This window comes from Lissotriton vulgaris, chromosome 11 (genome assembly GCF_964263255.1).
Source record: "Lissotriton vulgaris chromosome 11, aLisVul1.2, whole genome shotgun sequence".
Taxonomy (NCBI): domain Eukaryota; kingdom Metazoa; phylum Chordata; class Amphibia; order Caudata; family Salamandridae; genus Lissotriton; species Lissotriton vulgaris.
The window spans coordinates 511,784,909-511,799,970 of NC_141699.1; the positions used below are offsets into that span (position 1 = coordinate 511,784,909).

Here is a 15,062-nt window from a genome sequence, read left to right on the forward strand (position 1 = left end):
CCCGGATGGACAGAGGGCTTGAAGCCAAGAGTTCAGTTGAAGTGATAGTAAGGTCGGGAGATGGTGTCACATGATGTTCTGTGAACTTCTCCAGGCATGGTGCAGAGCCTGAATGGCTGAAGTGTTTTGAAAGGTACCAGTTTTCTTCTGAAATGTTGACTGTGTCTCCTGATTGGAACATGTCACTTAGGTTGTTCACCATCTTCCAAAATTTATTGTGCCTATTGGTGTTGAGAGTGTACAAAAGTTTGGCAGATAAGTTGTCAATTGCATCTCTTTTTAGATTCCACAAGTGCTTTCTATACGCAAGCTTGGACTTGCTCCTCCCTACCATGCTGCCAGTGATTATCCATCCAGTTACTGCTAAGCTTCCATTGTGTGTGGCTATCTAGGAGGAATACACAAAGCCCAACTGCTATCTACAACCAGTCATGTGACCAGAGCCAGGCTGCAGACACCACATGGCTATGGCAAGAAAATGCCAACTTTCTAAAAGTTCAAAATACTACACGAACACCTGGCTCCGTACTAGCCTACACTCCACCTATTTATTGAGTATTGACTGAAAAAGAAGCACATATTTCTCAAATTGACACAGAAACCATCACATATAAATAACACAATTCACAGTCAAAAACCAAATTGAACATATGTCAAAATAAGAATTATTTGCAACAAGTTACAACAAACGACATTTCCAGAATTGCAATTTAAAATCCAACTTCACCATGTTAGGATTGTAAATTGTGATTCCAAAGACGCTAAACATGTAAATGTAAAATGTAAATGTAGCATTTATAAAGCGCATTATACCAAGGCATCAAAGCGCTAATATGAACTGCTTATGTCTTCCGATTTGGAGATTACACTTATAAAATGTAATAAGGCCATTCCTATGGAAGAGATAGGTCCTGCAGTAGTGAAAACAAAAAGTTAAGAATTTTTCCCTCATATGGATTAAGAAGGAAGATTGGGCCTGGCAAAAGGTTTACTTCGCCAGATCGGAATTCCAGTTTAAACTGCACACACAAGCTCAGCAATGGTAGGCCCAAGACATGTTTAAAGGGCTACTTAAGTGGGTGACATAATCAGTGCTGCAGGCCCACTAATATCATTTAATTTACAAGCACTGGGTACATTTAATGCACTTTACCAGGGACTTATAAGTAAATTAAATATGCCATTTGGGTACAAGCCAATGTTACCATGTTTTAAGGAGAGAGCACCAGCACTTTAGCATTTGTTAAGCACACAGAGTCCTAAGGCTAACAAAAACAAAGTCAGTAAAAACAGGAGGCCTGAAGGCAAAGTCACTGCAGATCTTCCTAATGTATTAACCTTTTAAGATTGGCAGGCTGGAGTAAGCTGTTCCCACCACTAACAGCGTTTAGGCTTGCTAGGGGAAAGCCTCAAGTGATAACTGGTAACACTGTTGGGAGACTTTTAGAGGACTCACTCAGTTCTAGCATAAATCATTTGCTGAGGGAGTAAATGGGAAGTAGGTTACAGTCTGAATACATGGGAAGTGAGATGGATAGCACCAAAAGGTCCCAAAAGGGAGCCTTGCTGAGGGTCAGGATGCTGTCTGAAAGCCCAAGTATGCAAGCCTATAAGGAAGATGTCAGAACAGGCTGGTGTTGGGATGGGAGGGGGTGGTTAGACTGACTTCATGCAGCCCACTGGCTCCCATAGAGTGGAACTTTCTCACAGTGTGACCAATAGATTCTTCCAGCAGCTGAGTGAGTGTTACACAAGTTGGTGAGTGAGGATCGGTCCTTGTGTGTTACACTTGTTCCTAGTCAATGAATAAAAATGACTTTCTGGTCAATATTAGGCTTATTATATTTCACATTTTTAAGCACCCTTTTTGACTATTTGGATATGGTATCATACACTACTAGCCAGTCTTGGCCAAAACCGAATGAGGGCTCCGATTCCCAGATGAGGAGTATGGCTGAGAAACATCATGAACCAGGAAGGGCCAAGAGAAATAAAAAAGGAGGTGGAGAATAGGTTTTATCCCAGATGGCTCAGAAAGTCAAACAGTAGGAAAGACCCACAAATTTATCGACCTGCATCATCTGTAAGTGGTACAGTGTTTGAGGACCTGAACAAGACTGAGGCCTCCTCCATTTCAATGGTAGCCAAACCTTTGAAACCAAATATATTGGTGGTGGCTCTTGAGGGAAAAAATGATAAGTATAGGGAAAAAGATTATAGAGTTGAACTGCAGAGGCCTCTCACAGAACCACAATCTATGCCGTTAATACAAATGACTTTTTCTGTTGTCTCTGGACTAATGTAATGGATGGTATCTTGTTCTATGAATGCTTCTGTTCCACAAATTTGCGAAGAGAAAAATTCGAAATGAACTCCATCTACTACATTTCAGTCTGTAATTTTGCTAAAAAAGTATTGTCTTCCAGACATTGCAAAGGGCAACAAGGCCTTCTGGATGATCTTTATCCTAAAAACGTTTAAAAATCTGAAAGTCTGTAAAGCGCTCTGACACCCATTGGGTCTAGGGTACGCTATATAAAACAACAATTAACTGAGTAGATCCGCTGAAGAACACTATGAGAAGGTACCACTTAAGAATTCAGGGCCAGCCAGAGTGGTAGGAGGATGAAGAACTGAGCTTATTACTTGCCCAGAGGAAGCTGGTGTTGCTAAATCTCCATGTGAAAGACAAAGTTACAGTGTCACAACACAATGTGGCATGGCTTGCTCTACCAACATGAGAGACAAAATGGGATTTCAGATTATAAGTACAGATAAGGCATCAAAACAAATATTGTCAGACATGGCACTTCAAAATATGAGGATGCAGTCATGGTCCAAAAGTGCTTTCTGGAAAGAGGCATATGGGCTAGCTTACTCCATGCTGCCACACTGAGAATAACTTAGAAAAGGCGAGAATATATGTTTTGGGACACTTTTGGTAACAATATCAGAGCTATGGCTTTATTATGATTACCCCCGTAATCCTCCATTTACCTCTGTCTCAGGAACTACAGACAACTGGGCATCAATAAGTTTGGGGTGGAGTTACTGGGGGAAAAAAGGGTGAGCCTAAATGTCTCCTTAGGCCTGTGGCGCATCTCTCTTGAGAAGCTAGATGGGGCCCATGCTTAGCTCATTTTTGTCCTGCCCTCATACTTGTGCACCACCACAGCTGCTGAAAGTACAAGGAGGAGACACAGAAAAACACAGACACTGCCTGGTCCTGGCTGGCAATGGCAATAGCCTTGAAGTTATTCAAATGGTTATAGACTACACACATGCAAGCTACTACCCCCTTCTGGGCATCAGAATCTGAACCGGAGAAACTATAAAGAACACTGAATAAAATGAATTTGAACAAATGTTAGAACATTCATATTAGAGGAGTTATACATTCCTCCACAGTGTAGTGTACTACAAAATTAATTACAATGTGCAGTATTTTACAAGCTGGCACGTCGTTATGCTTGGAACTAGCTCATATATTGTTATAGCATGTGGATCTGAATGTAGTCTTACTAAGAAAAACTATCTACAATCACATTCTGAAAAATTAACTTTTATCTAGGAGAAATGCATTTTATAGTCCAATCATTAAAACGATCATTCCCAAAATACTTGCCGAGTGGCTATGGAAGCAAATACAAAATAAAATAACTTCTTACCGCTGCAGTGGCAGGAGTGTGTAAGTGGATGATACACTTCACATTGGGCCTGGCTGCGTATATAGCTGAGTGCAGGCTGAATCCAGAAGCATCTGCTTCGAAATTGGTACTTCCCTTTTCCACCACTTCTCCCAAAATGTTTACCTTTACCTGTGATGAAATAAAATGCACATAAATATAATCATCAATAATTATGTCAGATGAGTCAGTTGAGATCACTAAAGCCTTCTAATGAAAATGCCTGATTTCTGGAGGACACCTCTCACATTCTGTGGGAGAATCTTTCACACGAATTTCACCCACTAAACTATTCCTGTAGTGAAAGAAATTAATTCAGGGGATTATCCTCCAGGTGTAGCATTTTCTGTCATAAATGCATGAGTATACTCAGACATGAGTCCCTTTCTCACTGCTCCATCAGGATTCAAGCAAGCCGGGCCGAAGACGGCTGAAATGCCAGAAACCGGTCCCCGGTAGCTTGTCTCCTTTCTGGTGAAGAATTGGCTTGGTAGTTTGGTCTGCCCTGTTCCCATGATGCACTGGGCCAGGGACAGACTGATTTGCATATAGCCAGGTTCTGAGCTGGGATGGGGCAGTGAGATAAATAACGGTGATGGATCAAGCCCTGATCATTGGACTGGGTAAGAGTGGTCTGCTTAATTCAGACACTCTGTTCATCACCACCCCCCTTTCTGGATCGTTTTTGGCCACTATAGGTGTGGCAGGGTATACTCAGACATGAGTCCCTTTCTCACTGCTCCATCAGGATTCAAGCAAGCCGGGCCGAAGACGGCTGAAATGCCAGAAACCGGTCCCCGGTAGCTTGTCTCCTTTCTGGTGAAGAATTGGCTTGGTAGTTTGGTCTGCCCTGTTCCCATGATGCACTGGGCCAGGGACAGACTGATTTGCATATAGCCAGGTTCTGAGCTGGGATGGGGCAGTGAGATAAATAACGGTGATGGATCAAGCCCTGATCATTGGACTGGGTAAGAGTGGTCTGCTTAATTCAGACACTCTGTTCATCACCACCCCCCTTTCTGGATCGTTTTTGGCCACTATAGGTGTGGCAGGGTATACTCAGACATGAGTCCCTTTCTCACTGCTCCATCAGGATTCAAGCAAGCCGGGCCGAAGACGGCTGAAATGCCAGAAACCGGTCCCCGGTAGCTTGTCTCCTTTCTGGTGAAGAATTGGCTTGGTAGTTTGGTCTGCCCTGTTCCCATGATGCACTGGGCCAGGGACAGACTGATTTGCATATAGCCAGGTTCTGAGCTGGGATGGGGCAGTGAGATAAATAACGGTGATGGATCAAGCCCTGATCATTGGACTGGGTAAGAGTGGTCTGCTTAATTCAGACACTCTGTTCATCACCACCCCCCTTTCTGGATCGTTTTTGGCCACTATAGGTGTGGCAGGGTATACTCAGACATGAGTCCCTTTCTCACTGCTCCATCAGGATTCAAGCAAGCCGGGCCGAAGACGGCTGAAATGCCAGAAACCGGTCCCCGGTAGCTTGTCTCCTTTCTGGTGAAGAATTGGCTTGGTAGTTTGGTCTGCCCTGTTCCCATGATGCACTGGGCCAGGGACAGACTGATTTGCATATAGCCAGGTTCTGAGCTGGGATGGGGCAGTGAGATAAATAACGGTGATGGATCAAGCCCTGATCATTGGACTGGGTAAGAGTGGTCTGCTTAATTCAGACACTCTGTTCATCACCACCCCCCTTTCTGGATCGTTTTTGGCCACTATAGGTGTGGCAGGGTATACTCAGACATGAGTCCCTTTCTCACTGCTCCATCAGGATTCAAGCAAGCCGGGCCGAAGACGGCTGAAATGCCAGAAACCGGTCCCCGGTAGCTTGTCTCCTTTCTGGTGAAGAATTGGCTTGGTAGTTTGGTCTGCCCTGTTCCCATGATGCACTGGGCCAGGGACAGACTGATTTGCATATAGCCAGGTTCTGAGCTGGGATGGGGCAGTGAGATAAATAACGGTGATGGATCAAGCCCTGATCATTGGACTGGGTAAGAGTGGTCTGCTTAATTCAGACACTCTGTTCATCACCACCCCCCTTTCTGGATCGTTTTTGGCCACTATAGGTGTGGCAGGGTATACTCAGACATGAGTCCCTTTCTCACTGCTCCATCAGGATTCAAGCAAGCCGGGCCGAAGACGGCTGAAATGCCAGAAACCGGTCCCCGGTAGCTTGTCTCCTTTCTGGTGAAGAATTGGCTTGGTAGTTTGGTCTGCCCTGTTCCCATGATGCACTGGGCCAGGGACAGACTGATTTGCATATAGCCAGGTTCTGAGCTGGGATGGGGCAGTGAGATAAATAACGGTGATGGATCAAGCCCTGATCATTGGACTGGGTAAGAGTGGTCTGCTTAATTCAGACACTCTGTTCATCACCACCCCCCTTTCTGGATCGTTTTTGGCCACTATAGGTGTGGCAGGGTATACTCAGACATGAGTCCCTTTCTCACTGCTCCATCAGGATTCAAGCAAGCCGGGCCGAAGACGGCTGAAATGCCAGAAACCGGTCCCCGGTAGCTTGTCTCCTTTCTGGTGAAGAATTGGCTTGGTAGTTTGGTCTGCCCTGTTCCCATGATGCACTGGGCCAGGGACAGACTGATTTGCATATAGCCAGGTTCTGAGCTGGGATGGGGCAGTGAGATAAATAACGGTGATGGATCAAGCCCTGATCATTGGACTGGGTAAGAGTGGTCTGCTTAATTCAGACACTCTGTTCATCACCACCCCCCTTTCTGGATCGTTTTTGGCCACTATAGGTGTGGCAGGGTATACTCAGACATGAGTCCCTTTCTCACTGCTCCATCAGGATTCAAGCAAGCCGGGCCGAAGACGGCTGAAATGCCAGAAACCGGTCCCCGGTAGCTTGTCTCCTTTCTGGTGAAGAATTGGCTTGGTAGTTTGGTCTGCCCTGTTCCCATGATGCACTGGGCCAGGGACAGACTGATTTGCATATAGCCAGGTTCTGAGCTGGGATGGGGCAGTGAGATAAATAACGGTGATGGATCAAGCCCTGATCATTGGACTGGGTAAGAGTGGTCTGCTTAATTCAGACACTCTGTTCATCACCACCCCCCTTTCTGGATCGTTTTTGGCCACTATAGGTGTGGCAGGGTATACTCAGACATGAGTCCCTTTCTCACTGCTCCATCAGGATTCAAGCAAGCCGGGCCGAAGACGGCTGAAATGCCAGAAACCGGTCCCCGGTAGCTTGTCTCCTTTCTGGTGAAGAATTGGCTTGGTAGTTTGGTCTGCCCTGTTCCCATGATGCACTGGGCCAGGGACAGACTGATTTGCATATAGCCAGGTTCTGAGCTGGGATGGGGCAGTGAGATAAATAACGGTGATGGATCAAGCCCTGATCATTGGACTGGGTAAGAGTGGTCTGCTTAATTCAGACACTCTGTTCATCACCACCCCCCTTTCTGGATCGTTTTTGGCCACTATAGGTGTGGCAGGGTATACTCAGACATGAGTCCCTTTCTCACTGCTCCATCAGGATTCAAGCAAGCCGGGCCGAAGACGGCTGAAATGCCAGAAACCGGTCCCCGGTAGCTTGTCTCCTTTCTGGTGAAGAATTGGCTTGGTAGTTTGGTCTGCCCTGTTCCCATGATGCACTGGGCCAGGGACAGACTGATTTGCATATAGCCAGGTTCTGAGCTGGGATGGGGCAGTGAGATAAATAACGGTGATGGATCAAGCCCTGATCATTGGACTGGGTAAGAGTGGTCTGCTTAATTCAGACACTCTGTTCATCACCACCCCCCTTTCTGGATCATAAATGCATGAGTAGCTCATGTATATATATGTGTGTGTGTATATATATATATATATATATATATAATCCACTCAGAACACAGAGCACTATGGGTGTATATTTCTAACTTTGAAATGTAGACTTTGTGCCGCTAACTTTAACAAAGTAGCACGTTCAGTGAGACAACAATTTTGAGAACAAATATTCACAATAGCTCCTATGCAATCATGAACCACAGAGAAAAAACTACCCACCAAATTATTAATGCACGTATTAATAGCTGGAGAAAACAAAAAAATAACAAGTCAAATCTATGCACAACATATCTACAGTTTGTACATTTTTAAAGCGTACAAATTTGCGTTCTACAGTTCATCGTCTGATGGACTTTAAAACCTTGCAAACACAACAAGATGATGGGCGGAGTGCTGATACTTTTCAACCCCTCACCCTCAGTCACAGATCTGGGTTTAATCCATCGTTTTTTTGCACACTATGCCTCCCGAGATTAGACCCAGCCTTATGCAAATCAGCCTTGACCCTTCTCCACATGGGAACATTCCAGCTCGAACTTCCAGGCCAGGTCCTCCCTGGGGCCAGAAACAAGCATCCTGGGACCACTTACGGGGTATCACTCCTAATTATCCAAGCTCACTTGAATCCAGTAACACAGCGAGCAAGAGACCCACGTCTGGGCATACCCATGGCCACTTAGGGCAAACATAGCAAACACAACAGATGATGGACGGAGTGCTGAAACTTACAACCACTCACCCCCAGTCACAGATCAGCAATAAATCCATAGTTCTTTTGCTCACTATGCCTACCCAGTTTGGACTTTAAAACATTGCCATATCAGGTAAAGCAATTACCAAACTGTAGTCTCTGCACCCACACATGATATTAACCTGGTGGAAGCAGATAATTATGTTTAGTTAACCCTGAATATGCATTATACATTATCTTGTAAATTTCGAATGGGTTAGAGCAGAGTGTCAACGTCGAATCAATCCTACGAGAAATGACAAAGATTGGGTCATGAAATACATCAAATTCCATCGAAGTCAAGTGGTAAAAGTGTAACGAAAACCATATAATCAATATCCGAGCCAAATATGTTGCATGGCCTATAGAGAGCGGTACTATCTCACAAGTACTGTGTGTATGTTGCATGGTCCTAATTCGTTCTTTAACTGCCCTCAAAGGCATTGCATATTGTTGGATGAAAATTCTGAACATGCCATGAGCATTAATGTGGGAGGAGCGACAATTCTTAGTTTATCCTGACAATTGCCAAGTAATGCGCTCAGGAAAAATATCGGAAATTTGTTTAAATTGAAATAGTAATAATGTAGATAACAGCCACCCTGCGCAAGTGGTAAAATAAAAGAGAAAATACAATTACCTTGTTTTAGTCATGAGATGGCAGTAAATAGATAGACCAGATGGGAATATTATTCTGTTGTCTGACTCCCTTGTGCGGTTTGATATTGGCCATCCAATATACTTGTTCTTTTTATATGTTTACTGCGTCATAAGCATCTGTTCTATCATATACTTTAACAAATGTTCACATATTTTCCATCGTGAATTAAACATTTGTTTTGAGCTGGACATAAATATTCAAATTAGTTGCTTGAACAATTATGTCTGATCCAAGGAAATTGCTTTTGATAATACAACTGAGGAATGACAAGATGTATATGTTTTTAATATTTATAATTATGAATTTTTACGTTTTATTTACATTTTACCGTCTCCTTTTACATATTCTGGTGTAGGTAAATATCAAATTGTCACAGCAGTATCTCAATCTTTGTTTTTATCAATTATGAACTTTGAGCCAGATGTACGGCCCTACCAATTTGTGAGTCGCAAATTGCGTAATTTTGCGACTCCCAAATAGGAATGTACAACAGTGTCTCAGGGCCATATGTATCAAGGCCAAATGGGTTCGCAAACGCCGAAATTCGCAAAATTTCGGCGTTTGCGAACCCATTTTCGCAAAATGGTATGTATCAAACAATTTGAGTGCAAAATAAGGAATCGCAAAATTTGCCATTCCTTATTTTGCGATTGCATTTAAGGAATCGCAAATTTTGCGATTCCTTAAATGCAATGTATCAAGGGAAAAAAATTCAAAAATGCCCTTAAGGAATCGCAAATTACCACCAACTTCTAGTTGGTGGTAAGTTGCGAATTCTTTGAAACAAGCATTTTTTTGAAAATCCAATGGTGCCATGTGACGCTCATGCATGCCCTTGGGGCATGTATGTGCGCCATATGCACACACATGTCATTTTCAGGGGTGCAGCAGGTTGGTTTTGAGACACCCCTGCACCCTTGAAATTCTTCTCAATTTGCGATTAGCACATTGCTAATCGCAAATTTCCCATTCCTTCCTATGGGCCTCCTGGCCCATAGAAATGAATGGGAAAGTATTCCTTAATTGCGAATTCACAATTTGCGAATTCGCAATTAAGGAGTATTAGGAAATCGCTAAAAAAATTCGATTTTCTTGATACATACCTTTGCGAATCTGAAATAGCGATTTCTTAAAAATCGCTATTACAGAATCGCAAATTGATACCTTGATACATATGGCCCTTAGACACTGTTTGTGAATCCTAATGGGGGTCACAAATAGCATGCCTTGCGACCCCATTAGGAATGGCTAGCACTCCCAGGGATGGTTGCATGCTGGTATCAGCAGGCCACCATGTGTGTGACAGCTTTTTAAATCAAGCGGTTTTTTGTAAATGTAGCCCTGTTTTCCTTAAATCAAAACGGAATGCATTTAAAAAAGAAAAATGAAACGTTTCGATTTAAATTTTTAGGTCTCACCTTTGCAACAAGCATGCGTTGCAAAGGCAAAAATACCTTTTCCCGTCGCTTTGGCTTTTCAGCCAAGCATGTGCACACATTCCATTGCCTTCAATGGCAACACGTGCACGTCAGGAGATTTACTCGCGGGAGAGTGCGCCACAAACTGGCAGCAATTATTGCTCCCGCAAGTGAATCGTGCCCGCCCTCCTCCTCCTCCCCCTCCTCCTCCCCCTCCCTCCTCCCCCTCCCCCCTCCCCTCTCGCGAGCCCTTGTTTTATTTTCCTGTTGCGAAATTCTTCTTCACCTGGTCGGTATTCTCATTCACCCCGAAGTACGCCAGACACTCTTCAGTGGACTTGGTGTGCGCGTTGTCCATGTTCCCACCTGAACGCGGTGCTTTGTAAAATTAAATAAGAACTCGGCCCCCCTCTTCCGAGAGTCTTGTGAGCATCTTCCCTAGTTGGACACCCCAACACCCCGTGTCGATGCGCAAAGGCAGTGTGTCGACGTCGACTCTTGAACACGATGTGTTGGCGTTCAAAAGCTCACGGTACGCCAGCCGTGCCCGGGTCCGGGAGTGGAAGGTCTCACCACCCCCACCGTAGTCGCTGCACAAAAGCTGTCAACCTTTACAATCCCAGGGAGTAGCATTTTTCACATGTTCGGATGATGTCCGAATGGCAGGGAGTTGAAGCAGTTGAAGAGCATTTGGATGGCCTAGAGAGGTAGATGTCTATCCAGTGGAACGCGACCAGGGATTCCCGCTTAGAGAACCGCTTTGAACGTGTCTCGCACTTCCTCCAGCAGCAGTCCCTGTGTATTGGAGGTAGCGGGTCAGTTCTTTTGAATGTGGGGTGTTGTTAATCTATTCAGTGATCCAGTTCTAACACCAAGGTAATGCCTACAGATCCCCGCTACTCCTCTATGATCCTCCAGAGCAGGCATTCAAAACTTCCACCAGTAAAAGGCGTCTAGTCACAGCTGTGGCAGCCCTTATGTTACGGGAGCAGCACTTTTGGGTCAATCACAGGGCTGAAAAGTGTTTTGACGGTGCTTCCAACTGCTGATCGCTGATGTATATGGCCAACAGTTTATATGTTTGCAATTCTTTGGCTTCCTACCAAGGGCTCGTGCTAGAAAACATGTGGATACAAGGTATGAACCGTGATGCAAAAAGTCAAATGAGTCTGGCAGAGAGTGAGACTAACCTCCAATGTGTGAGACGTGATGTCTAGGGTAATGGTGAAAAGTAGTTCAAATGAGTTTCTGACACCGTGGAGGCACTACAACACTCTACACATACACACATTTGGACTTGTGGTAATCGTTTTCAGTTCTTTTTAAAAAATGCGTTTTCCCCTCTGGTATGTATGTTTTTTGTTTTTTTTTAGAAATGCGATTACATTATAAATCTTTTGAGGTTTGGGTTCTACGTGATTGTTGGCAGGTCAAGGACACCCCAGAAATGTTGATCCTAGCGAACTCGCCTGCATTCAAATAAGCTTTAGCTTGCATTTAAATTGCTTACATTTGCTTAGAGAGAGTACGAGTGTTTGGATGTTTTATCCGTGATTGCAACCAATTACTTTCATACCTGATTTATTTTTATTTGTGAGCTGAAGTAGGACCAAGAAGCTGCTAGGGTGCAGTACGAGTGAATCGCAGCCAAACAGTTGGTGACAAGCTGTTGTGAGAGGGGAATCAAATATATCCATGGAGAGTAACTGAAAAAGTTCGCAATCCATTATTGTGTTATCCACTTATTCCACATTCCCTAATACCTTGCATGTTGCTAGTTGATTCGGTTGGGCTTGGTTGGACAGCAATTTCTATGCCCAAAGCGTGATACATTAGTCCACGTTATGGGTTAATTTGATGCGATTCTAATGAAAGTGACTTTTACTTGATGTTGGTCCTCACGTTTATCAGTCTTGTCCCAATCGCTTCGACCTATTTTGGCTCCACTTGGTACAATAAACTCCTCGGACTCTTTAGGTCAGGTGATACTTTTGCTCAGCAGGGTAAGCGCCTTCTGCAGTGATCCACGTGTCATTCTCACCTTTCGAAAACTACTGGTAGCCTATTTATAGGCACTCTCACTGATTAATTCATATGGGTGTGGCTCATGGTATTTTGGGAAACAATGTGCAGAATTTTAAAGTATTAATGGTCTTTACATATTAGCAGTTTTTAGAGGTACAAAACATGAAGGTCCTGATGAGTTAATTAGGTGAGGTGTTAAAGCACTCGACTGACATATGCACTAATAGAATAGAATAGAATAGATGTAAACTTGTAGAGCGCGATTTGCTGCCCGGAGGCGTCCAAGCGCTAGATTAACCAGAACCTACCGGAGAACAGAGGAGGAGGAGACTAAGGGTTAACGGGGGGAATTAAACAGGAAGGTCTTTAAATGTTTACGAAACACAGTAAGGTTGGGATTGGCTCTGAGATGCAGTGGCGGGGTGTTCCAGGTTCTGGACGCATTGTGGGCGAACGTCCTTCCGCCTGATCTGGATCTTTTTATTCTTGGCGCCACTGCTAGAAAGGTCTGGCTGGAGCGAAGGCTTCTGTTGGGAATGTAGTGAGTAACTAGGTCACGGGTAATGCTGGGGCCTGTGTCCCAGAATGCTTGGTGGGCTATGCACATTGCCTTAAAAAGAACCCTCTGCCGAACCGGTAGCCAGTGGAGGCTAACCAGTCCGGCCCTCACTGATTGTCTACGAGGGATCTTGAGCAGTAAGCGCACTGCGCAGTTCTGCACTATCTGCAGTCTGCGCAGGGTGTACTCTGGGGCACCAAGATAGAGCACATTGTTAAAATCGAGGCGTGAGTGTATAAAACCTTGTATGGCCACCTGTTTGGCTTCCATGGGAAGGAGGGGGAAGATTTTATTTAACATCCTCATGATGCCAAAACAGGTGGCCGATAGTTTTGTGGCCTGAACGTTGAAGGACAGAGATCTGTCCAGCCACACTCCAAGGCTCTTAATATTGTTTTTGGGGGCTGGGGGGGGGGGGACCCAGACACGGAGGCCACAAGGAGGGGGGGAGGCCAAGATCTGAGGGGCCTAGGAGCATCAGCTCTGTTTTGTCCCCATTCAACTTGAGGGATGATGAAGACATCCAAGTCTTCACCTCCTCTAGGCATTCTCTAAGCCCACCTGGCGCAGGCCGGTTTGCCTCCTGCGCCAGTGAGACCACCAGCTGCGTGTCGTCCGCATAAGAGATGATCTTAACTCCGAATGGGCGGACGACATCAGCCAGTGGCCTCATATACAGGTTGAAGAGTGCGGGGCTCAGAGAGGAGCCCTGCGGAACTCCGCACTTTAGAGGTCTGCTAGAGGACACGGACTCACCCTAAAAGACTCTAAAGGGTCTGTCCTCCAGAAAGGATTTAATCCATATCCAGGCTTTGTCCTTAATCCCGGCGCAGGACAGACGGTCCAGTAGGGTGTCATGACTGACCGTGTCAAATGCCGCGCTTAGATCAAGGAGGATCACTGCCACTGATCCTCCTTGATCTAGGATTTTTCTAGCTTCCTCAGTGACCATGAGGAGAGCGGTCTCAGTCCCGTGTTTCGGTCTGAAGCCCGTCTGGGTGGGGTCTAGTTTGTGATGATTTTCCAGGAAGTTCACTAGCTGTTGATTGATATGTTTTTCCAGGACCTTGCTGACCCATGGGAGCAGGGAGATGGGACGATAGTTACCCAAGTCAGACGGGTCTAAATTGGGTTTCTTAAGTAGCGACCTGACCATGGCCTGTTTCCAGATGGTCGGCACAATGCTGGAGGTAATGGATGCATTTAGTACCTCCCTAATAATAGGCAGGGTGATCTGGGAGGCAGCCATTATTATGTCAGGTAGAGCAGGATCGTCCGGCGAGCCGGATTTGACACTGTGCGCTAGTGATTCAAGGGTAGTGAGGTCTAGTAGGGGGAAATGGGTCAGGGTATGTTGAGATAGAGAGGGGGGGGGAGCCGGGGGGATGTTGGATTGGATTGATGAGTTGATTTTTTTGGGGGGGAAGGCTGAGTAAATAGTGTTTACTTTCTGATAGAAGTAATCATTGCGTAGAAACCTTTTAGGAACTGGTGCTTTCACATATGTGTGCTAGTCACAGACAACCTAAACACTTGAAATTCTTAAGCCAAAACACCTATGATAGGTTCAGATGTTCGGAAAAGAGAGCTATTTCTCGCGTTATATCGACGGAAGACGACCACACCTTACATAACAGAGTTAGCCTTTATGTTAGGCAGGCCTGACAGACTCAGGTGGCATTAAATAGCAGAGCCATACCTCGAGTTACACAGAGATCTTGTACGCTCGGTATTTAGACAGTGAATGTATTCTGCAGGGTACAAGAATCGTAGACCTGTCAGGATAGCTGCGCCAGAGGTTACACAGATGTTACAGGTGCCAGCATCAGGTCATGCAGAGCTACAGGTGTCAGCCAGGTTGCATATTTTTTAAAGGGCTTTACAGCTGTCCTACAGGTTACACAGACTTCACAGATGTCAGTCAGCAGAACTGCTCCTTGGCTAGTACGCACCCTACAGCCTTTGGCTTTGAGACATTCCTTCTGGTTACTACCAGTTATTTTGGTGTTAGGCAACACAGCAGTGACTCACTTTAAATAGATCTCACAGGTGCCGGCGACCATAGCAGCATCTCAGGCTAGAGAGTTCTTACAGGTGTGTCTACCTGCATAGCTACTTCTTACATTCTGCATATTGCACAGACTCAGGCATTGGACTGTAGCGCTAATCTTCAAGCTATACA

General features: G+C 45.1%; 1 protein-coding gene across 1 annotated transcript in view; it reads right to left on the minus strand.

Annotated features, from left to right (window-relative positions):
• Positions 1 to 15,062, minus strand: part of ADD2 (adducin 2) — a 440,390-nt gene that overhangs the window by 207,854 nt on the left and 217,474 nt on the right. Inside the window, exon 6 of the mRNA XM_086943577.1 lies at positions 3,669 to 3,818. Coding sequence (XP_086799703.1) covers positions 3,669 to 3,818 — 150 coding nt within the window. The remainder of the gene's footprint in view (positions 1 to 3,668; positions 3,819 to 15,062) is intronic.